The sequence below is a fragment of the Rhincodon typus genome, chromosome 16 (assembly GCF_021869965.1).
Source record: "Rhincodon typus isolate 14 chromosome 16, sRhiTyp1.1, whole genome shotgun sequence".
NCBI classification, from domain to species: Eukaryota; Metazoa; Chordata; class Chondrichthyes; order Orectolobiformes; family Rhincodontidae; genus Rhincodon; species Rhincodon typus.
Window position 1 is genome coordinate 37,003,803 of NC_063347.1, and position 24,614 is coordinate 37,028,416.

The 24,614-nt window shown below is 37.7% G+C and overlaps 1 protein-coding gene across 1 annotated transcript; it reads left to right on the forward strand.

Annotated features, from left to right (window-relative positions):
- On the forward strand, positions 1 to 23,659 carry LOC109927932 (leucine-rich repeats and immunoglobulin-like domains 1). The gene is made up of 11 exons (XM_048606414.1): positions 1 to 117; positions 3,711 to 3,782; positions 7,905 to 7,976; positions 9,766 to 9,929; positions 11,241 to 11,561; positions 13,464 to 13,745; positions 16,165 to 16,602; positions 19,370 to 19,531; positions 21,532 to 21,636; positions 21,894 to 22,127; positions 22,311 to 23,659. The coding sequence occupies exons 3-11, from the start codon at positions 7,921 to 7,923 to the stop codon at positions 22,505 to 22,507; spliced, it is 1,959 nt and encodes a 652-aa protein (XP_048462371.1). The 5' UTR covers positions 1 to 117; positions 3,711 to 3,782; positions 7,905 to 7,920; the 3' UTR covers positions 22,508 to 23,659.
- Positions 23,660 to 24,614: the final 955 nt, after the last annotated feature.

Here is a 24,614-nt window from a genome sequence, read left to right on the forward strand (position 1 = left end):
AAATTGATTGTACTTTCTTATTTTCCTTCCCTACAGGGAACTGGACAATAATGAAATCTCCGGAATAATAGAAGATACAAATGGAGCCTTTGTTGGTTTGGATGGTCTGAGCAAGCTGTGAGTATCTCATCTTTTGAAGTCAGCCAAACTGCATGCATGAGAAGCTTATTCTTTTACAACCATTGTTCTTGTGCTTGAGCTTTGAATAGGAACTTTGAAAATTAGACTCATCGTTAATGCAGCACTCAGGAAAATGATGAGATGCAATGACTGTTCAGTTTAGAAGTTGTAATGTGATGTACTTAAACTATTTGTACAGCTATAAAATTCAAGCTAGAGAATCCTGGAAATTAAGCATACCTTTAGATATTCATGGCATATCAGTTTAAAGAACCCACATTCCTACTACATGCACAATCAATTTCACTGTAAACTGTGTGGAAAGCCTTTGAAAAGGACATCAGGTAAGATGGGGGGTGGGGTGGGCAGTGGAAGACTAGTGAGAGTCTGTTTTAGTTTAACTGAGCTTGGAGTTTTATTTGTATGTTTATATTGAAGCCTTGATCAATGCTTCCTTTTAAAATTTAGTTATTTTTTGCATGGTCCCTTTAATTTCTTTCTGCTCTTTAATGTGTAACTATTATTGAGATCAAGATGTTGATGCAATGGGTTAGCATTTTTGCCTGCAGTAAAAGAAAAAGCGAAGGGAAAAGTTCTGTAATCCATTACAAACCATGCATCATGACATGTACCTGTACAATAATAGCACCTTGTGTTTATTTAGTGCCTTTAAATGTGGTAAATGTCCCAACAGCTGCACAGGGGCATTATCAAACAAGGTTTGACATCAAGCTGTATGATATATTAGGACAGATAGGCAAAGGAGGTAGGTTTTAATTTGCACCTTGGTGGATGAAAGAGAGGAATAAAAGCAGAGAGATTTAGGCAAGGACCTCCAAACGTTTACAATCTGGCAGCTGAAGGCACAGCTGCCAGTGGTGTAGTGATTCAAATCAAGAGTACAGAGGAGGCCAGCATTGGCAGATCACATGTATTTCTTAGAGTTAGACAAGAAATTTTTAGCTCCTTTTACCACTCATTTCATCACCTTCCTTTTGCAGCTGCAGTAATCCATTCATTTTATTCAGTCTTGTATTTGAAGTCCTACCCCTTCACAGGGAGTATATACATCTCAGTAATGCAGCTGCTTTCATTTTTAACATTATGCCTCCCCTCCAACCAAACTACACAGATCTCTGCACCCCCCCCCCCCCAGCAACCCCTCCTCCCATCCATTGAAAGTGGATTTTGTCACATTGCACACTACACAATGCTGGTGTTCAATAATTTCACTTCTATGGATTTTTCAAAAATCTACGTGCTTGTTGCATTTGCTCTAGCTTAATGGAAGAATGGATATATTTATGTGTATTTATCAACTTCATGAGAATTGGAAGTTTGTTTCTTTATTTTGCATTGCTAGTGTGATTCTACTGTTTTAAAGATGGTCGTACATGGCATTAGGTATTTGTGCTTGGATCACCTCTGGTACAAATTAATTTCTGAAAAATTTGCCCATCCCTCCTGTGCAAAAGGTAACATGTGATAGGCTGCAGCCGTATGGGTAAAACATGCCCAAAAGGATGGCTTTCAGAAGTTTTCCACATGTCAGCATTGGTGAGCTAAAGCTTATGTAATTAGCTAATGTCTAGCACAATGGAAGGCGATTGTGGCTGTTGAAAGCTATCACCTTGGCCCCAGGACATCATTGTTGGAGTTCCTCTGATCAGCATTTTATATCCAATCATCTTTAATTTACTTTGCCACGGGCCGCCTTCTTCACCCTCAAGGCATAAATTGGCAAGGTTGTCAATGATTGCATGATTCAGTTCCATTTGCAGCCCCTCAAATGATACAGCAGTCTGTACCAACATGCAGCAGAACCTGGATAGAATTCAGGTTTGGCAGATAAGTGGTAAGTAACAATCATGCCACACGTGCGAACCAGTCACCATTCCAACAAGGGAAAATCTTACCATCTCCTGTTGACATTTAGCTGATATTACCGTTGCTGAATTCATCTCTCAACCAGCACCCTGAGGACTATAGATGACCAGAAACAGAATTTGAATACCTATATAAACATGTGTATGGTTCCCTGTCTCTGACCTGTTTGTGCAGCCACTGAATAATTCACCTCTTGGGTCATCCAAGGTTTTCCACCGTCTACAAGGCCGAAGTCAGGTGTGTGGTGGAATATTCTCCACTTTCTTGAGTAGGTGTGACTACATCAATACTCCAGAAACCCAGCATCATTCAGTACAAAAACAGAAGTTGCTGGTAAAGCTCAGCAGGTCTGGCAGCATCTATGGAGAGAAATCAGAGCTCTCTTTCCGGCTAGAGTGACCCATGCTCAGTTCTGAGGAAAGGTCACTCGACCCAAAACGTTAACTCTGATTTCGCTCCGCAGATGCTGCCAGACCTGTTGACTTTCTCCAGCAGTTTCTATTTTTATCCATCATTCAGTACAAAGCTGCTAATTTGATTGGCAATCTGTCCGCCTTGAGCACATACTCCCATTACCACCACTGCGTTAGTGGTAGATGTGTGCCATTTTTAAAAAAACCTGTAATGTCAACCAACTGGAAGAACAAGGGGAAAAGCTGTATTGTAACACCAACCTATAAGTTTCTCTCTCAAGGCAAACGTCATCCTCAATTGGAAATCTGTTGTCATTCCCTCACTGTTTCTGGGTCAAAATCCTGGAACTACGTTCCTAGTGGAATTTTTGGGTGTATTTATGCCACATAAACTACTGTGGTTTACGAAAACAGTCTACCACCACCTTGACCCTTTGTGATGGGAAATGATTATTGATTTTTGCCACTCACATCCTTTGAACTAATTTAAGAGAATCTCAACTCTTCATATATGTATACTTTTTCCAGCAGAGTACAATTGAATATCACCCTGCAATGAATAAACTGATAGATCTTAAAAAAAGAATCTTCCCCTCCGGGTCAAGGATACTCTAGTTGCAAAGTCTTCAGTCTTAGGCTGATCATGCCTGAATCAGCTAGCACTAGTATTTTTCTGGTCTATGTGACTTAGCTCCCCATGGAACAAAATTACCTAAGTTGATGAAGGGATTTTGTTATGCTATTCACTATGTTTCTGTAGGAATGAGAGAAGCCTTTCAGCATAATTACACAATCTAAAACCATTCTAAGGCAGAGTCCAGTGTCATTTTAATAGTTTGTAGGATGTAGTTATTTTGTGAAGCTACAGGCTTAGGTGTTTCAAAAGGTACGCAAGGCCAGAAAATAAATCAGAAGCAAGTAGATTTGGCTGGAAGATTTTGGAACTATTTGAGCATTCTGTCCAGTGTAATGCTGGAGGCTGCAGCTGTCAGCACAGTTAATCTTGCCCGTTACTTGCTGCTGATTACTGGACAGATTTTTTTTACTTTAGCAGGCTGATATGTTTTGGTACTTAATTTAATTTGAGCCACATGGTTTTCTCTTCTTGCAATTCATGAATTCTTGAGACATTTCCTTTCGAAGCAGCAGAGTCCAGTACTGAATTTGCACTTTAATCTTGGAGCAGTTCAAATTTCCTTCTCAATGTATAGTTTCTTTATCCAATTTTGCTGAACTAATTGTGCTTATTCTTTTTCTGTTCATCTCCTGTATGTGTTTATGAAACTGCAGAACGCTGTTTGGAAACGAGATCAAATCTATAGCCAAAAAAGCATTCATAGGACTGGAGGCCCTCGAACACCTGTGAGTATCCCACAATACACTGAGTTCGTAGTCTGCCAACAGTGGCTGCTTTCGTAGGCTAGTAGCAATTTAATAGCTTCTTTGTAAACTGAGAAGAGATTGCATTTGCAGATGCCATCTGCCTACTTCTGGTTATAGTCTAAACTTTGGGGGTTTTTTTATGCCCTTAAGGCATTAAAGGAGAACCTCAGATACTAGATAATTAAACTCAGTAACCCACTCCCACCCCATTCATCAAATCTCTCTTTTGCTAACCTAGTTTCATAATTTTTGCATAAATTTCATCCTTTTAATTTAGACGAGGAAGTTAATTGTAAAATAGGATCTTTTGCCAGTCATTCATGAGAATCACTTAGTAGTCTTTCCAGACTGTTGGCTGTTGTGGTCTTCAATAAAAGATGAGGTGACATGATGTAGGGTGTAAGATATTGTGATGGATGGAAGACAGGCCAGCCAACAGGAAACAATAGGTATAAATGGACCATTGCCTAGTTGACAAAATACAGTGCATGCCGCAGGAATGGTGCTGGGGCCTCAACTTTTACAATTTATGTAAATGATTTGGATGAATGGATTAAAGGTAGGTATAGTTAAATATACTGTTGATACAATTTATTGATTCACAATTTGGAAAGGTAAGTTGTGAAGAGGGCATAAGGAAGCTACAAAAGGATGTACATAGCCCAAGTGAATGGGCAGAGATTTGGCAAATGAAGTATAATGTGGGACAATGTAAAACTGTCCATTTCTGCTGGAAAAATAAAAGAAAAACCTATATTATCTGAATTGTGAAAGATTGCAAAGCTCTGAGATTTGCGGAGACCTGGGTGTCCTGGTGCAAGAATTGTATAAGGTTAGTATGTAAGCACATAAAGCAATTAGGAAAGCTAATTTGAAGTTATTGTTTCCTGCAAGTGGAATTGAATGCAGAAGTAGGAAGGTTATGTTTCATTTGTACAGGGCATTGGTGAGACTACGTCTGGAGTACTCCTTACACTATTGGTCTCCTTATTTAAGGAAGGAATTCACTCCTTTTTGAAGCAGTTTAGGGAAGGTTTACTAGATTTCAAAGAGAATACCGAGAATGGGTGTTTGTTTTACGATGAGAAGTTGCACAGGATAGGCTTGTATCCACTGGAGTTTTGAAGAGTAAGCAGGAACTTGATTGAAACATACAAGATCTGGAGGGGTTTGACAGCATGGATGTGGAAAGGAGGTCTCCTCTTATGGGAGAATGGAGAACTAAGGATCACTTTTTTTCTTAAAAAAAGTGGGGCAGTCCATTTCAGATAGGTAGGGAAACTTTTTTTGTGTCAGATGGTTTGAGAGTTTTTGGAATTCTGTCCCTTGAATGATAATAGAAGCAAGTTCTTCATACAATTTAGGGCATAGGTAGATTCTTGATAAGCAAGATATGAAAGGTTATCAAGGGTAGGCAGGAACATAAAGTAATCAGATTAGCGATGATTTTATTGCATTGTGAAATAGGCGTGTAAGGCTGATTGACCATCTTCTGCTATTAATTTGCAACTCCATATGAATTGAAGTCAACAAAAATCATTGCTGTGGAGAAATATCTTGTCAAAATACTTTTATTTGTAATTTTAACTATTCATATCCTGGTGACTCAAAGCTGGAATTCCCACCATTTGTACTGTTAGTTTACTTAAAATTTAGAATCTGTCCTTATAGACAATACCGTTACCAATACTTAAAATTAGATATTCGTGGCTTATGAATCAGTAAATTCTGGGTCTGTATTAGTCTACTGTATCTAATCTTCAGTATTGAGTATTTTTGTTGACTCGCGAGATTTGCTTCGTAGGATGGGTCCAGTAAACTTAAAGCAGAATTCTATAGAATGAGTTTTGCACATAGTTGAAATCTTTTACCCATATTTTTAAAACTTCTATTACGTTGAATAAATATTGCTGTCAGGCCATTTGTGTTATTAAGAGAATATTTTGGGACTTGATTTTTTTTTGGATAGAACAATTCACCTTCTATCCAGTCAGATTTCTGCGATAGCCTGCAACTTTTATGTGCAAACTAATGTTACAAGTTAGGAGAGGATGTACATTTCAGTTGCCCTTCAGAACTTTCACACTAGTAGTGAAGTCAAATACACCAGCCAGGTTATATATAGCTTGGTTAGTCAATGACATAACGAGTAACTAATGTGTTTTTAGTTTTTTTTTCTTTATTCATTCATGGGATGAGGGCATCGCTGCCTAGGCAGCATTTATTGCCCAGAGGGCAGTTAGGAGTCAACCACATTGCTGTGGGTCTGGAGTCACATGTAGGCCAGACCAGGTAAAGATGGCAGTTTCCTTCCCTAAAGGGCATTAGTGAACCAGATGGATTTTTCCGACAATCGACAATGGATTCACGGTCATCGTTAAGATTCTTAATTCCAGATATTTGTTGAGTTCAAATTCCACCAGCTGCCATGGCGGGATTTGAACCCAGGTTCCCAGAACGTTATCTGGGTTTCTGGATTAACAGTCCAGCGATAATACCACTAGGGCATTGCCTCCCCCTAGTGATGTCAGTTAATTGACTGATAAATATTGTCTTGTGCAGCAGGAGAGCACCCAAGCCCTTTCTTAAATAGTGCTATGGGAATTTTTAATGCCCACCTAAAGGAGGTTAGACTTCAACACCTCAACTAAAAGATTGCAGCAGCAGCAATAGCTCAGCACTTTTGCCACTGCATTTGAGTGTCAGCTGACAGTTCTGTTGTCCATAGTTAAATGGATTCTGCATTGTTTGTTTTGACTCTTCAATTTGCTTATTAATTTTACATTATACAGATGTACTTGAGTAAAATGCTTGAGCAACTCTTGCATTTGTAGACCTTATCTAAACTCATTTTAATTATTTAATTACTTTTTACACAAAACAGTACTTTCTCAATGGGCTTTGTATATATTACTTTAGGGTGAAATTATGTTCCAGAGGGGTTTTGATATTTTTAAAGCGCAGAATCATGGAATTGTTGCAGCACAGAAACACCCTTTTGTGTCTGCACTAGCTCTTGGAATGTGCAGTTACTTGCTGTCCAGCCCCTGCCTTCTCCTTGTAACCCTGCACATTTTTCCTTTTCAGAAAATAATCTAATTCTCTTTAGGGTGGGTTGATTGAATCCCTCTCAATTACACCCTTGGACAGTATATTCCATCATTAGCGACACTTCATGAGAAAAAGGTTTTCACATGTCACAAAAGCAAAGTACTGGAGAAACTCAGCAAGTCTGGCTGCATCCGTAGAGAGAGAAATAAGAATTAATTTTTTAATTTTTTGATTTTAGTGATTTTTTTCATTGGAATCAAAATTCGAAAACTTAAATTCATTGTACCTGGAACCGTTCTCTTGAATGTTTCTGCACTCTTTTCAAAGTCTTCATGGCCTTGCTAAATTGTGGTGAGCAGAACTAGATGAAATACTGCAGCTGTGGAAGTACTTTCACAAGTTCAACATAACCTCCTTGCTCATGTACTTTATAGCCCTATGAACAAAGTTTAAGATACTACATGCTTTGTTAATTATGCTCTCAACCTGTTCTGCCAACTTGAATGACTGTACACCCTGGTCCCTTTTGTTCCTGAACCTTCTTTTGCTTGTACTCTTTCTTTTCTACGAAAATCGATCACATTTTTCTGCATTAAATTTCACTTCCCAAAAGTCTGTCCATTCCACCAACTAGTGTACGTCCTTTCCAAGTTCTACATCCACCTTCACCGTTGCCAATGTTTCCAAGTACCTTACCTGCAAATTTTAAAGTTATGCTCCATTGCACCCATGACATTAATGTATATTGGGACAAGCTGTCATATTTATATTTTTGTACGTGACTGAATAGGGCAAACTTTAATGACTCCAGGTATGGGTTAACTTTAGATTCTCTTTCTTGACCCTCCAAAATAAATTGCTGCAAGGCCTGTACAGTTTGTCAAATACCTCTTCAGCTCAAAAGTAAAAAGGTAGATGTCAAGATGTGTACGTGCAGGAGACTGTATAAATGTAAGATTAACTGGCAGATTTTTAAAAAACTGAACAAATTAACTATTTAACCTTGGAAAATTTTGAAACAATGGCTACATATAGTTCCTCCTTTTACAGAAATCTAGGAAACAATATGATCAGATCTATCCAGGAAGAAGCATTCACCAAAATGAACAATCTGAAAGAAGTGTAAGTAAATTGAAAGCTTTCACACCAACTTATTGGAAATTTGTTTTGGCTGGAAGTAATCCAACGGACATAAAATCAAATTGTACTTTGGAATAGCGATCTTTGTGGATAGAGTTCTTGCTTTTATTTGTAGTTCCCAATGCAAAATGCATTTAAAATTATGTAGTTTACTGAATTGAATTTTCTGTTCACTTATTTGCATATCGCCAAATATAGAATATTTCAATACCAGTCTGTTCAGTATTACAGAATTTTAAAAAAAAGATTTACTTTAAATAACCTTCGTTTATGAACTTAGAAGTGGAACCTGAATCTGTTTTGTTTTGTTTTGTACAGCTGAAAATGTGCATATCACAAAATCTGTTTTCATCAGCATGAAATGCTATTTCATCAACTGTGAAGACCTTATTTTTAAATAGCTGAAAATTATGTTAGAAAGACAACTTTACCAGTTTAATTGGTATACAATAGTAAGTTTCTTGGAGGATTTGATCTTTTTATTTTGAAAGCTTTTCAAAATATGCCTATTACTGCATTTTGACCAATAACAGAAAGCTTAATTTTAGGTATCAGATGCAGTGGGAATTTCATTTGAGGACTTTAAATTGAATTAGAGGCGAGGGGAGGAATGGTCAATTTTAAGGCTGGGCTCTCATCATGATAATTTTAATACTTGTGCAAAAGATCATAGAAGGTCAGTTTGAGCTATAGGTATTTTACATTTGCATTTCTTGATCTCCTCTGTTTTGGTCAAACTTGAATTTTTTTGAGGTGGTGACTAGGATAGTGCATATGGGTGTGTGTACAGGTCTTTATAAGGATTTCAGAAAATATTTGGAAAACCTTCAGTCAAGGAGGTCATTAGCAAAAATAAGAGTGCACAGAATGGGAGGAAACCGTGGAACGTTGAATCATGAGATCCTACAGCCCAGAGAGAGGCCATTTGACAGTGTCATTGCTAGCTCCTTGAAAGAAATACATTAAGTAGATTCTCTCATGCTCTTCATACTGTAGTGTGATGGCCATTTTCAAGCATATATCCAGTTCCCTTTGCATAAAGTTCCACCACACTTTTTTTAGTCAGTGAGCTCCAGGTCATCACAATTTACTGCTGCTTTTGTTAATTATTGCAATTCTTATTCAATGGTTTTTAATCTCCTACCAGGAGAAACAGTTTCTTCCTTTCTACTCTATCAAGACTCTTCATAATTTTAAACACCGTAAATTTCTTCATCTCTCTGTTCCAAGGATAATGATCCCAACTCCTTTAGTCTATGGATCCAACTTAAGTGTATATTCCTGCTGCTGTACAAATACATTTTCTCTGCAGCCTTTCTGAGGCCTTAGCATTTTTCCTATAAAATTGTTCTCAAAATTTGACATGCACTACCCCACCTAAGATCTAATCTAATAAACACCAATGTATAAAGCACAAGAACACTTTGCTTCACCAATCTTCTGAACTTGTTGAACCAGCTTCAAAGATTTGTCTGTGAAACCACTAACTTGTCTTTACCCAATTTGTGTTGGCCATTAATTAACTTATATTTGTAAGTGCTTACCAATTTGATCATGATAACGCATAGTTTTTGCTACAGATTCTGGCTGTCTGTATATGCACACATTCTTAAATTTGGTAGGACAGGAGGCCTTTAATTTCACATTACTTCTAATGTATTTCTGTCAAATGCATTGAGGCTGCTGCGTTAATCATAAGTTTTATGTTTTTGGAGTTTTATCAGAAACTTAAATAATGTTCAACACATTAACAAATTAAGTGTTCCTACAGATCAATGAACAGTGATAGCTTTTTATGTGACTGCCAATTAAAATGGCTGCCACAGTGGCTCATTGGAAGAGGCTTCCAATCTAGTATAGTTGCTACATGTGCTCATCCAGAATCACTGAAAGGCCAAAGTATCTTCACTGTGCCTGCAGAAAGTTTTATTTGTGGTAAGTTTTTTTTTGAAACAGTTAAAAGCTTTTGACTACTTGTGGGGCATGTTTTTGCTGAAGCTGTCATTGTATTAATAATTTTAGTCTCATTGTAGCTGATCTTGAATCACATGACTATGACCTATTCAGTTGGTTTGTTTAACTTCAATAGTCTGTTTGTTAATGAAATATAAAGTTATGCTGCATGAATCATGGTATAATTTGATTGAAATTATTTAGAATGCAATTTTTCTCCAAGATTGACATGATGTGTAAAGCTCTCCCAATGGTGGTATAGAATTAGTTACAGAGAAGTATGCAATTATTGTAGGTCTGACTTATGGAAGGATCAATCTTCATAGAAAACTGCTTATCTTTAATACTTATTTGATGCAACTGATGTTGGAAATTTGGTGTCTCCTAAGAAGCAGGCACAAGCTGAATTCTGGCTATTGCATAGTGATTTAATGCACTATACCAAAGTATCCTCTTACTTTTGAAATGGAGTACAAAGGATGGCTCAAGACTTTGAGAAAATGTTCGTTATGATATTCATTGACTTTGTATATGACTTGAAATAGTGGAAAGAATTCTAAATTGGAAACAACTGTTCACTGCAGATTTTGCAGCTGTGGTTATTGACTTTTCTCAGAATTATTTTACAGTATTACCATCTTGTTTACAGTTAGCAGAGTGTCATTATTTAGTCGTCTTTATTGTCCGATCTGATGATCCCTATATTTGAAAAGTCATATCTGTTTTGTTGGAGGTCAAAACCAGAATGTTTTATGCAAACTTATTTAAATCTTCTTGTGATAAAGGTTAATATCACTTGCTTTCCAAATAGTTCCTGCGCTTGCAAGCTAATCTTCAGTGACTTATGACCAACGACACCTAGGTCCCCTTTGGTCATCAAAAACTTCTAACTCTCACTATAACTCACCTTTGTTCCTACTACCAAAGGGAATAATACTCTACTTACCCATATTATATTATTATGTGCCTTGCTCTTGCCCACTTAAGTCTATTAAAGTTCCTTTTGCATCCTTCTCACAACTCAAATTCCCATCAATCTTTGTACTATCTGCCAATTTAGAAATATTATATATGGGCTGAAATCCAAATCACTGATGTAGATTGAATGATTTTCCACTTGAAATCTGAAATCCTCGACTTTTGGCCATTTTGGTCATACCCTTTATAATTCACATCATTTTGTATTGATTATTTTATTTCTCCAATAGCCTCCTGCACATCCAAAGATATACACATTGTTTCCTTAAATTGGAACTGTTCTTCACATATATGTTTGCTTTTTTAACTATTCAGATGACTTTCCAAAGCCTCAGATCATAGTTCAACCTGAGACAACTATGGCTATGCTTGGCAAAGATATACGTTTCACTTGTTCTGCAGCAAGCAGTAGCAACTTTCCGATGATATTTGCCTGGAAGAAAGATCATGAAATTCTTCACAATGCTGAGATTGAGAACTTTGCACATGTGCGGGCAAAAGATGGTGAAGTAATGGAGTACACAACCAGTCTTCTTTTAAGAAAAGTGAAATTTTCAGATGAGGGAAGATATCAGTGTATTATAACTAACAACTTTGGCTCGACCTACTCCAATAAAGCTAAGCTTACAGTAAATGGTGAGTATAAGTAGGATAAGTACCTGATAAGTTCACAATTATCCTAATTTTTACGTGAGTTGTTACTAAAAATGCAAGTCCAAGTTGATAATCCCAAATCCAGAAGAATAACTGACTCCATAAATCGCGCAGATGTTTGTTTTCATATAGGAACATAGGAGCAGGAAAAGGCCATTCACCTCCTTGAGCCTGTTCTGATATTCCAAATTGAGAAGTCACACGACACTAGGTTATAGTCCAACAGGTTTATTTGAAATCACAAGCTTTTGGAATGTAGCCCCTTTGTCAGATGAAGCACACAGACACAGAACTTACAGGCAGAGAGATCAAGGGCAAAGGGATCAAAAGATCATACAAATGGTGTGAGTGGAGTGTCGAATAATAAGTCTCAGCAGGTGATCAAAAGTGACACTCCACTCGTACTATTTGTATGATCTTTTGATCTTTCTGCCAATAAATTCTGTGTCTGTGCTTCCCTCTCACTTCACCTGACAATGGGGCTATATTCTGAAATCTTGTGATTTCAAACAAATCGTTGGTCTATAACCTGGTGTCGTGTGACTTCTGGCTTTGTCCACCCCAGTCCATCACCGGCACCTCCACATCATGGTTATTCCAAATGTTTTTTTTTATTCATTCACAGGATGAGGGCGTTGCTGGCTAGGCAACATTTATTGCCCATCCCTAATTGCCCAGAGGGCAGTTGAGAGTCAACCATATTGCTGATCATCTACCTCAATGCCATAATCCTGAGATATCTTCCTACCACTTAATGTCATTAATAACTGGAAATCTATCAACGTCTTGAAGAAACTTAATGACTGAGTTTCTGCGGCTTCCTCAGAGAATACCAAAGATTTACCACCCTCTGAGTGAAGTTGTTCCTCCTCATCTTAATCTTAATCTTAAAAGGCTTGTTATTCTGAGAACGTATTCCCCTACCTTAAACTCCACAATCAGAGAAGTGTCTTTGCTATATCTACTCTTTCTATACCTTTTAAAAAAGTCTTAAAAGTTGCTAAGATGATCCCTTATCTTTGTAAGCTCCAGAGAATACAGGCCCAGTCTCCTCAATCATTCCTCATGGGACAGTCCTGTCATTTCCTGAAATCTATCTTACGGCAAGTATATCCTTTCCTGTACAAGGAGACTAGAATTGCACACAATAGGTGCAGTCTCACCAGTGTTCTGAACACTTGAATCAAGATTTCTTTGTTCCCGTACTTAAATCCTCTTGTAATAAAGGTTAATATCACTTGCTTTTCAAATAGCTTCCTGCACTAACAAGCTAACTTTCAGTGACTTATGACCAAGGACACCTAGGTCCCTTTTTGGTAATCAATACCTTCCCACTCTCACTATAACTCTGCACCTTTGTTCCTACTACCAATAAAACTCACTTGTCTGTATTATATCTGCCTTTTGGAATATATTACATTTGGCCTGAAATCCAAATCACTGATATGGATTGAAGTCCAAGCACTGATTTTTGTGGTACTCAAATTGTCACATCCTGTCTGAGAATAAGCAGTTCATTCATACTCTCTGCTTTTTCCCTGTTAACCAATTCTCTATCCTTGTCCACAATCCATGCAATTTTAACTTTATTTACTAATTCGCACGTGGGACTTCTATAAAAAGCAGGTTTTTATGGTCAACTTGCAGACGGCTGACAAGATACCATTATTGAGGGAACTTGCAGTTTAAATGCTGCACTAGCAGTGCAATAAAATTCTGAACTTAATGACTTTTTGTAATACTTGTTTTCTCAACGATCACTGAAAATCTGATACCTCTGCTGCAGTTTTCTCTTAGGTTTTAATGAAATAAACCAAAAAAATTTGAAATTGACAATTCTTCTTCAACTATATTTGAATAAGCTTGAACATTTTATGTTTACAGTGTTACCATCATTTGTTAAGACTCCAAGAGATATTACGATTCGAACAGGAGCCAATGCTCGTCTTGAATGTGCTGCCACTGGTCATCCGACCCCACAAATTGCATGGCAGAAGGACGGTGGCACAGATTTTCCTGCTGCTAGAGAAAGGCGAATGCACGTGATGCCGGAAGATGATGTTTTCTTTATCGTAGATGTCAAAATTGAAGACATGGGAGTTTACACTTGTACAGCTCAAAATATTGCTGGGGCCGTTTTGGCCAATGCCTCACTAATGGTGTTGGGTAAGTGGATTCAGCGTTTATGTTATATTTAGAATTACTGCGACTTAGCGTTCAAATATTTACTCCTGCTCATTAATTGTATTGTCACTCTTTTAAGTTAGTTAACGGCCACGTAAGATTCTTTTACAGTTCTCAATCCCATATCGCTGTAACTTGTTAATATAATCTTTGTATGAATTGATAGATTTGAGTTGAGATAAATGCACAGGCAAAAGCAAACAAATTGTTTCCTATTTAAAGTTCTCACCTAATATTTTAAAAAAAAACACAATTAAAACTCTTCTTGTTTAGATTTTTCTCAATGAATGACTGACTTTTCAGGAAGATTTACAATTTTGGTTTGATGTTCTCTGAACTGTTCCACTTACATCTTGGCATCTTGCCTGTGTCCTGTAATGAGTTTATTTCATATTCTGCCCCTTTAACAAATCAAGGTTGCACTTGTTTATAGACGGAGTGGAGGTGTTCCACACATTGTATTCTTAACATAAATAAGACTTTTAGGAGGACCCACCAATGTAATTTGAGGAAAATGTCAACATAAGGGAAAAAAGCATATGACTGCAAAGATGATTGGACCGAATATAAATAATAGCAGGATTAATTAGGAGAACTAAATTAGTTTGAGGGAAAGCTAGCTAGAAATGTAAAAATACCTAAGAGTTTCTACGGGTATGTGAAAAAAGGAAAAATGTAGATAAAGTGAATACTGTTCCTGTAGAGAATGACTATTAACAGTAGATACTAAAGTAATGGTAGGTGTAATAAACAAATATGTTATATCTGTCTTCATCACAGAAGATAAATATTTACCAGAAATACATATAAATCAGGAAGAGGAGAGGAATTTGGTGAAAGCACAATAGTACTGAGCAAAATGATGGACATGCAGACTGACAAGTCCCCTGAGTCTTGATGAACTACATTCTAGGTTCTTAAGGGATGGCTAATTAGGTAGTAGATATGTTGATGGTAATTTTCCAAAAATTCCTAGACTCTGGAAAGATTCCATCAGACTGGAAGTAACAAATATAACTTTTATTCAAGTACAGTGTGACGCAGAAAACAGGAAACGATTGGGTCAATTTGTTTGTCAGTCAGTCGTGGGGAAGGTTTAGCAATCATTAAGGGGGCTGTTTGTATTTTTAACCATTTTGAATGAAGTAATTGGAAAGAATTAGTATTGACTTCTAAAAGGGAATTGATTTATTGGAGTTTTTTTTTTAAAAGGTGTAACAAGCACTTAGGAATAAAGAAGAGCATGTGGACATGCTGTGCTTTGATTTCTGGAAGGTATTTAACAAGATGTCACAAAAGGTTATTAAGGAAGATAGGAGCCCATGTTCTGGAGGCAATCAAATTATCATGGATGGAAGACTGGAGAACCCAATTGTGGTTGTGGGGGGTGTGAACTGCTGAGAGTAGTAGTGTATGAAAATAAAATGAATGTAGACTGTGATATTTTGGAGGGAAATGACCTTTGATTGAGGAAAATTTAGTATGAAAAGTTCTATTGTTCAAATAGGACAAAACCTTGGAGAATGGAATAAAATACGGGGAGAACGTGCAAACTCCACACAGAGACAGTCACCCAAGGGTGTAATTGATCCTGGGTCCCTGGTGCTGTGAGGCAGCAGTATTAACCATCTGAGCCACCATGTCACTCTATAATGAAATTAGAGTGGTAGCCCATCCTCCGAAATTGACACAGAGAAATCAGGGAAATGAACTGAAGATTTCAGAGGATGTATAACACCAAAATTGCCCTTTCTGACCAGTTTGATACTTAATGTTTCACTCAAGCTTGCTTCCTTCTTCCCTCATCTGAAGCTATCATTGAAACCCTCTAGAAACAAAAACAAAGTTGCTGGAAAAGCTCAGCAGGTCTGGCAGTATATGTGGAGGAAACAGAGTTAACGTTTCGGGTCCGGTGACCCTTCCTCAGAACGTAACCCTCATTGTAACCCTCTATTCGTTTTTTCCTCATGTTTACCTAGCTTTTCTTTCAAATACAATTTTACTGTCACTTCAACCATTCTCTGGTAGTGAGCTATACATTCTCACAAGATAAAGAAGTTTCTTCTGATTTCTTGGTAATTGTCTTGTATTGGTATCTTCTTCTATTCACAAGAGAATTTCTGCAAAACATGCTGTTCACATTCATTTTAGCTAGCAGTGCAGCTAATAAAGAAATTGACCATTTCAGGCTTCTCTTCTCACCTCCAACTCTGATGCACCCAAAAGTGCTTTTAGGTAAATTGAGATTATAATGACATTTATGCCCCAGTTCGGAGAGATTTGACGCATTACAATAAAGGTTATTCTCACTCCCAGTGACTTCTCATACATTAAATTAAATGTCTCTAAAACTGAAGGTGAAAGAATTTCAACTATTAACTTGTTCACTTTGTATTCCTAGAAACCCCATCATTGGTTTACCCCCTTGAAGACCAAATTGCAGTGATTGGTGAAACTATAGCTCTGCAGTGCATGGCATCAGGAAGCCCATCTCCACGGATAACTTGGTTAAAAGGTGATGAGCCCCTTGTGGTTACAAAGAGGCATCATTTCACCTCTGGAAATCAGCTGCTCATCATACGAAATGTGGTATTGGATGATGGGGGTAAATACACATGTGAGATGTCTAACACACTTGGCACAGAGCGAGCTCATAGCCACCTCAGCGTTTTACCATCATCAAGCTGTGTTGTGGGACAAAGCAAAAAAGATGGAACTATGACTGTTGGTATTGTCATCATTGCTGTAGTCTGCAGTATTGTAATAACTTCACTGGTATGGGTATGCATCATCTATCAGACCAGGAAGAAGAGTGAAGAATACAGTGTTACCAATACAGGTAGGAAAACAAAGAATCTATTACATTATGCCTTGGGTGTCTCCAAGATCTCAATGCAACAAGTTACTCTTAAGTGCAGTCATTTTGATTGATTAACGAATGAGTAGTTCTTTTGCTGCTGGTGCATCTAAAGTATGACCAAGTGTAATGTATTTTGCTTTGAAATCTTGCATTTTGTCTGTGATCATCTTGCCAGTGTATTTGATTTTAGTGTTTAAAGTCGCTGGAAATGTGCTTGTCCCCTGTATTTACTTAATTTTACTTAGATTGGAAAATTTTAATCCTCCAGTTTTCATGATATTTAGTACTTTAGCATGGCCTTATGTCTTCTTTATAAGACTTTGTTCACAAACCTTGAGCAGAAAAATGCTATCCATTTTAATTGAGATTGCCATTAACCAACATTTCATACCAATGCATTCTGTAAATTCACGTAGTTATTTTCTTCAGTGATCTCTATTTTAGAGCTAGCAATGGAGCTAATAAGCGACATGTTGACTTCTCAGACTTCAGTTTCTTCCTACAAGTGTCAACTGTGACTCAATGTGTAGGTCTCATGTTCAAGATGCTGAAAGATCTGTGCTCACTGTAGTGCAGTACTAAGGTAGTGTTTCTTGTCAGAGGTGCCATTTTTCAGATGAGACATTAATTTCTGGTGTCCTGGCCAATGTTTAGCACTAACATCGGTTATCTTATAGCATTCGTGTTCTGGAAGCAAGCTGTGTGCAAATTGCTTTTTGTATCCTACATTATACCAGTGATTATATTTAAATTATAAAACAATTTTTGATGGATCCTGGGATTGCGAAAGGAGTGATATAATCCTGTTGTCCTTCTTCACCATTGAAAATGTTGTGCATGACAATAAAGATATAATAGTGATATCACAGCTGAAACAGTTTTGATGCAGTGCATTAAGTGGTGCCTCTACTAATTGCCTGTACACTTTACATGATTAGAACATGTGTAAAATTGAGGATGAGAAAAAAAGTAGCTTATTTTATAATTTTATTTACCAATTTTTAAACACAGAAGTTTACATAACAAGATGCAGCCATTCAGCCTAACCCTACTTTCTGATTCATAGTCCATAATGACGACAGTTTTTCAAGTGCCTATTCAAGTAGAGAACCAGAAACACACACAGCCTTTCAGGCAGTGAGTTCCAAATCCGCATCACTTCAGGGGTGAAACAAGTACCTTTTGAATCTCCTTGAAACCTCTTCCTCAATCTATGCCTCTTGGTTGTGGATTTCTCAACCATGAGGTACAGAACCTTTTATTGAGGGTCTCCCCCTCAGCCACCTCTATTGCCAATAATTCACTATAGTTGCCTTAATAAACTTTAGTTCTTAATGTTGAAATCTTAGTTGGGTCACTTTTTTTTATCTCAAATGCTTGGTGTTTTTTTTTAAATCATTCTTTGTGTCTATGCTCTCAAGCACTCTTCTTCCTTCCTAGGATTAGGTCACCAAGATTTGCATTCTTTTCAAAAGTTCTCATTTGCAGCAAAGCAGCAATAGTTTGTATTGAGCTCTCTACTGGTGTATCTTTGTACCTTTTATGTAGCCATTTCACCAAATGTCTTTGGTACCTTGCACCTTTTGTAGTTTTTCTTAACTGTAAATAAATGGGGACATAATTGCACAATAATATTCATTCTTGGGATGTATGCATCAACAATTAGACCAGTATTTATTGCCAATCCCTAGTTACCCTAAGTTTGTGGCATACGTTTTTATTTCAACAATGCACTTAATTCATGAAAATATCTTGTATATACATGTAAAGTCACTAAAGCTGTTCAGTTCTGTACAGTAGCATATGAAGACACAAGCAAACAAACCCAAGGTATTTCTTAACTTTACAAGACTATATTTACATATATTTGAAGTAGCGGGAAGATCTGATAACTGAACGGATGCCCCTTTTGACTTCAGCAGACAGACCTTTGATGGTGGTCTGTCCCCACTGTGCCATGGCAGCAGCTGCACCTGGCTTTAGCATGTTCCTCAGCGCGTAGTCCTGGACCTTGGAATGTACCAGTCTGCAATGCTCAGTCGAGGTCAGCTCCTTGTTCTGGAAGGCCTTATTTCCTTTTTCAAATAGTGACTGCCTACTTCATAGGAAAGTTAAGAATCCACCATGCTGGTGTGGGACTGAAGTCACTTTTAGGTCATGGTTCCTGATGTTTTAAAATTAATTGCAAATTCCCAATCTGCAGTATGGTTTTATATTTAAGTTGTTTGAATCATTAGTCCAGGCCTTATGAGCAATTTAAAATTATACAAGAACAGAAGTTGCTAGAAAAGCTCAGCAGGTCTGGCAGTATCTCTGAAGAAAGAATCAATTAATGTTTCAGGTCCGGTGACCCTTCCACAGAACAGTTCTGAGGAAGGGTGACCAGACCAAAAACGTTAATTGATTCTTTCTTCACAGATGCTGCAGACCTGCCGAGCTTTTCTAGCAACTTCTGTTCTTGTTCCTGATTTACAGCATCCACAGTTGTTTCAGTTTTTAAAATTATACAACTTTGAAATATTGGCATGTTGTCAAGATTTTTCTGAAGTTTAGAGAATTAAGCTGGACAATTTGCATGTTATAGCAAGCTTCTATTTAGGAAGTAGTTAGTGAACTAAAATCAGTCAGAAACTTCTGAGTGTTTGGAATTAGAGGCGGATTGTGCTAATCCCCTATTGTAATTCTACTGTAAGGAAAATGTGACTGGCTTGCTTCTCACCTGTGTTTGCCTGTGCATATATTATAGATGAAACCATCGTACCACCTGATGTACCAAGTTACCTATCTTCTCAAGGGACATTGTCTGAGCGTCAGGAGACATGCGTCAAGATAGATGAGAGTAGCAATTTGCAATTAGCAGCAACACTTCCTCATGGACGTATGGAGAGCAGTGGTACGGTGAGCAATGGTATGATGTATTTTTAATCAACTCAAATCAGAAACATAGAAAAATAGAACAGGACTTTGTTACTTTAGCCCTTCGAGCCTACTCTGCCTTTCAATATGATCGTGGATGATCATCAAACTATATACCCTATTTCCTCTTCTTCCCCAGTCCCTTTGATCCTTCTAGCCCAGAGAACAAGATCTAACTCCACCTCAAACATTCAATATTTTGGCTTCAATTACTCTGTGGTAGAGAATTCCCCAGCCTCACCACTTTCTGGGTGAAGAAATTTCTCCAAGTCCTAAATGGCCCATTCTATATCCTTAGATTATGACTGCTGGTACTGGGCTCCCCAGTTATGAGGAATATCTTCCCTATATTTACTATGCCTAGTCCTGTAAGAATTTTATAGAAACTCCAATGAATATAGCCTTAACCAAATCAGTTTCTCTTCATAGATCAGGCCTGCCATCCCAGGAATCTGATTTGGAACTTTTGTTGCGCTCCCTCCACAACCAGGCTAGTAGAGTGGTTGTGGTTTTGCCAAGGTCCTGTACAAGTGCAGTAAGACGCTGCTGCTCCTATAACCAAATCCCCTACACAGGCCAACATACCGTTTTTGCCACCTGCATGTTTACTTTCAGCAATTGCTGTACTTGGACATCCAGGTCTTGCACCTCCCCCTTTCTCAATCTATCAGCAGTCACATAATCTGCCTTCCTGTTTTTGCCCTCAGTGGACAAACTTCCATTTGATAGAATCCATTGTGTGGAAGCAGGCCATTTGGTCCATTGAGTCCACACTGACCCTCTGAAGAGAATCCCACCTAGACCTGCCCCAGTACTCTATCCCTGTAACCCTGCAATTCCTCTGGCTAGCCTGCACATCAATGGGCATTATGGGCAGTTTACATAACCTACATGTGGAGGAAACTGGAGCACCTGAACAAACCCCATGCAGACATGGGGAAATGTGCAATCTCTACACAAACAGTCACTCAAGACTGAAGTCGAACCGGAGTCCCTGGTGCTGTGGGCAGCAGTGCTAACCACTAAGCCATTGTGCTGCACATGTATCCACTTCATCTGCATGCATTTGCCACTCACTCAACTTATCCATATTGTATTAAACCATCCTCCTATCCATCTTGATGCTATCTGCAAACTTGAAGATACTTTTCAATAATAGCAAATAGGGCATTTTTGTTTCAAAATCCTGGATGTATTGTTTGAACATCAATCTATGGAATTCTTTACCACAGAGGGCTGTAGAAGTTGGGTCACTGAATATATTCAAGGCTGAGGTAGATCTTCAAGAAGTTGGGAAATCCAGGGTTATGGGGAAAAATGCAGGAAAATGGAGTTGAGGATTCAAATCAGCCATGATGTCATTGAATGGCCTACTGCTCCTGTGGTCTTGTAGGACCTGGTTGAAGGGTGATTTTCCTCAGTTTAAAGAACAGCTTGATAGAATTAAGTTCCACAGAGGACTGACTGGGTTGCAGTTCCACTGATGCCCCATGGCGCCAGAGACCCGAGTTCAGTTGCAGTCTCGGGCAACTGTGTGGAATTTGCACTTTCTCCCACAGTCTAAAGATATGCAGGATATGTGGATTGGCCATGCTAAAATTGCCCGTGGTATCCAGGGAGGTGCAGGCTAGGTGGGAAGCTCTTCAGAAGTTCGGTGTGGACTTGATGGGCTGAATGGCCTGCATCCACACTATAGGGATTCTGTGATTTTCAGTATCACAGAAAGGAGTTGTGATAGTCCTGTAAACTAAGGTCCACACGTTTAGCAGGATACAAGATGAAATACAGGCATCCTGGGTCCTCTGTTGCTGAGGTCCTGCTCAGTAGTTGTTGGCATTTGGTCTATACTTACAGAATGAGGGAAGTCATTTCACGTCTAACGATTACAAGTGGAGACTAAATTGTGGAATACCTGGACTTATTAATGATGAGCACAATGTCATGGAACAGCCCATGTCACATTATGGAGCTCTGAACGGTTTTTAATTACAGGTACATGTCAGTCTGATGCTGGAAGCTGTGTAGAAGTGGCATCCCATAATGTTAACGATGGATGTAAACATGTAGCAGGAGGAAGGCTGGGATCGGTAAAAACAGGTATGTGAGTTTTGCAAACCAAAATCAATCTAATTATAAAATGCCTGTATTCGCTTCCAATTTATTTTGTAGCTGCAGAAACTACATGTTTGAAGGTCATTTCAGATTCAGTTTGCAGTCAAATTTGTAGTTGAATAGAGCCATCTGAGGAGCTGTAGAGTGCATAAAATGCATTGGCAACATTTGCACACAAATTATAAGCTCAGCTACAAGCCTGAGAATTTCTCTATTGTTTATATTTTCTTTTGATGTTCCAGAACAGTTTGATTCTACCAACATTTACTCCAAGGAACATAAATGGTCAAATCATGCATATGAGAATCATGGTACAGAGCGGAATAGAGTAGACAAAGGCATTTTGAATCATTATTTATGCAATGGAACTTCCAGTGGCCTAAGGGAGAAGCAAGGACTTGTATATCCTAGCAATCATGACAGGATGGTGTCACAGGCACAAAATGTAACACCTGTAAAGATTGCTGATACAAAAGGTAATATTTGCCCTTTGAAATTATTGTGTAGTAACTGAAGAAGCTAAGCAGTTGTTTATTAATGATGAAAGAGTAATGAATAAGTAAGAGTACTCTGGTCTGTTTTTTCTATTAGATTTAGAATAGTTAAAAATAGTGACAGTTCTTAAACTCATATCAAATATATTTGTTTGAATTTTTCAGGTTTGTCTTCCCAACCTGTACAGTATTGTCAGGAACATCATAAGCCTGTACAACTTCCATTGTTGGAGACCTCACGTCATCAATCAGTACCTTTGTGTGACAAACCTCAGACTGTACTGTGCAGTGGTGCTGAAGGTGACATCAAACAGTCTTTACTACTGAATGGACAGTTATCACAATCTTCAGACATGGTCTGAAGAACAAGTAAATTGAATACAAACTTATGCCTATGCACTGAAAACATATTTTTGTTACTACCTCACCTTCTGTAATGAAGAGTCATGGCAGGACAGAGCTTGTATGGGAACAATCCTATTTGAGCGTTCTTTAATTGTTTATATTTTTAAGCTTCCATAGGAAGTATTTGTAGATCAACAGTTGACTTGCATTTAAAGCATGTAAATGCAGGGCATAATGTACATAAGGGAATGTTGTGCTTTTATATGTTTGTATATGAGTTTCTGTATGTTTCTCTTGCAGAAGATATTTTAAACCTATTTAGTGCATGAATAACTTTTTAGAATTTTGAAACTATTTCTCTTGGTTATGTTGGTTGCTGTTCTTAAATATTGCAAAACCTACTGGTGCCTTATTGCAAAGGGTCATAATGAAAGTAATTACTTGTATAAACACACTTACCCTTCCACTGAATATAATTACCATACTGGACATGACATTTCTAGGGAAATGCTTTACATTATTTGACAAGGGTCTTACAGCCATTAGCTAAGTACATTTCTCCAGTGTTATTTCCTTTGTAGTTTGGTATAGAAATTATAGAAAAGTTACTCATTGCCATTAAAGCTCAAGTTTAAATTCTGTGACTGCGAAATAGAGGACTGTGTCTGTTATCAGCCACTAGGACACTGGAGAAATTGAAATATGTACTGTGTCCAGATCAGTTGGAAAAGAGTTCTTGTTAGTTGTTGATTTTGAAAAACTCGTAAACTGCATTATTAGAAAAAATAACATTTGTGTTAACCAAATATTGTTTGCTGTAGTCTCTACTTGCCAATTTTGTTCCTTAGAGATCACAGTAAAAAACACTAATCAGTTGCAGAAATTGCAAACAAATGTAAAAGAACTAAGATCTTGGAATTAAGTTAAAATTCTATTGAAATAATGTTACCCTTCAAGTAAATATTCTCCATGCTGAATCTGCCTCAAACACAATAGGTACAATTGTGTGACTATTAAACATTGCCAGAAAGGACACAGCAAAGCTGCTCAATGGAGGCAAACAGAGGAAAGAAGTGTTACTTCTCTGCACAAATATTTATTTATACGATTTGTTAAAATATAGAAGTGTCTAACAAAGATGTCTAATAAAAATCATTTATAATACAAAATCAACTTCACTGCTTATTCTATCTCCATTCTTGATCGTGATTATAGAAGCAACCTGTGCAATTTATCATAGGTTCCTAGAAAAAGAAAACCACCAAGACTGATCCATGTTACTCTGGGGACAATTCCTGAAAATAAGCTGAAAAAAAGAAAAATACATTAATTTCCATATTCAAATTATAATGCCTAACTTTCTACGCTTTTGTCAACACAAAACAATTGGATATTATGTTCAATTCTATTTTCATGGTTTGTCAATCAGTGGTACTCATTCTGAAAAACTTAAGTTTATATATAAATGCAAGATGCTTTTGAACTGCCATAGGAGATTGCTATCCACATTGTCCCAGTTAGTGGTAATCATGTAGACAAATCTCAGCAAGATTTCTGAACCGAACGATCAAGCGGCTTATCGTATTATTGTGGGATACTATTGAACCACACATGCATTATTATATTTAAAAGTAAGGCATATACATACTTTTGGAACTAAGTTCAGTACTTACTGTCTTGTTTTTTAGGGTTTGAATTTCAAGCCTTCCCTACTGTTTAATGCATAGCGTTAGTTGAACTTGAGCAAAAAAAAACACTAAACGGCCTAAATGATACCTGCTGTCAGAAAAACAAGGTCTACATCCAACTATATCAACATTACGTTTTAAAACATGTTGCCTGAATGAAGTGGTATGAAGTCCACTAAGGACCTGATCAGGCACCAGGATTGTTTAGGAAGGCATACCTGGATTTCCTGGCCATCAACATTGTTTAAAGGTTTCTTCCTGGTGTGTTATAAGCTAACCATGTGCTATCGTACTCAGAAGTTCTCAGTACCACAATCTGCTAGGTTCAAATTCTGCTCGAGTTGTTAAACTGAATTTAGTAAATGGATCATTTGTGGGCTGTCACTTGGAAGGGAAAACCCGCAAATGCTGCTGACCCAGAGTATGCCGGTTGATG

Bases quoted from the DNA above. Each gene is read 5' to 3' on its own strand.
- LOC109927932 (XM_048606414.1), top strand. From the start codon at position 7,921: ATGATCAGATCTATCCAGGAAGAAGCATTCACCAAAATGAACAATCTG. The intron at 19,532-21,531 runs GTATGATGTATT...TTTTAATTACAG, and splicing joins CAGTGGTACGGTGAGCAATG to GTACATGTCAGTCTGATGCT. The intron at 21,637-21,893 runs GTATGTGAGTTT...TTGATGTTCCAG, and splicing joins GCTGGGATCGGTAAAAACAG to AACAGTTTGATTCTACCAAC.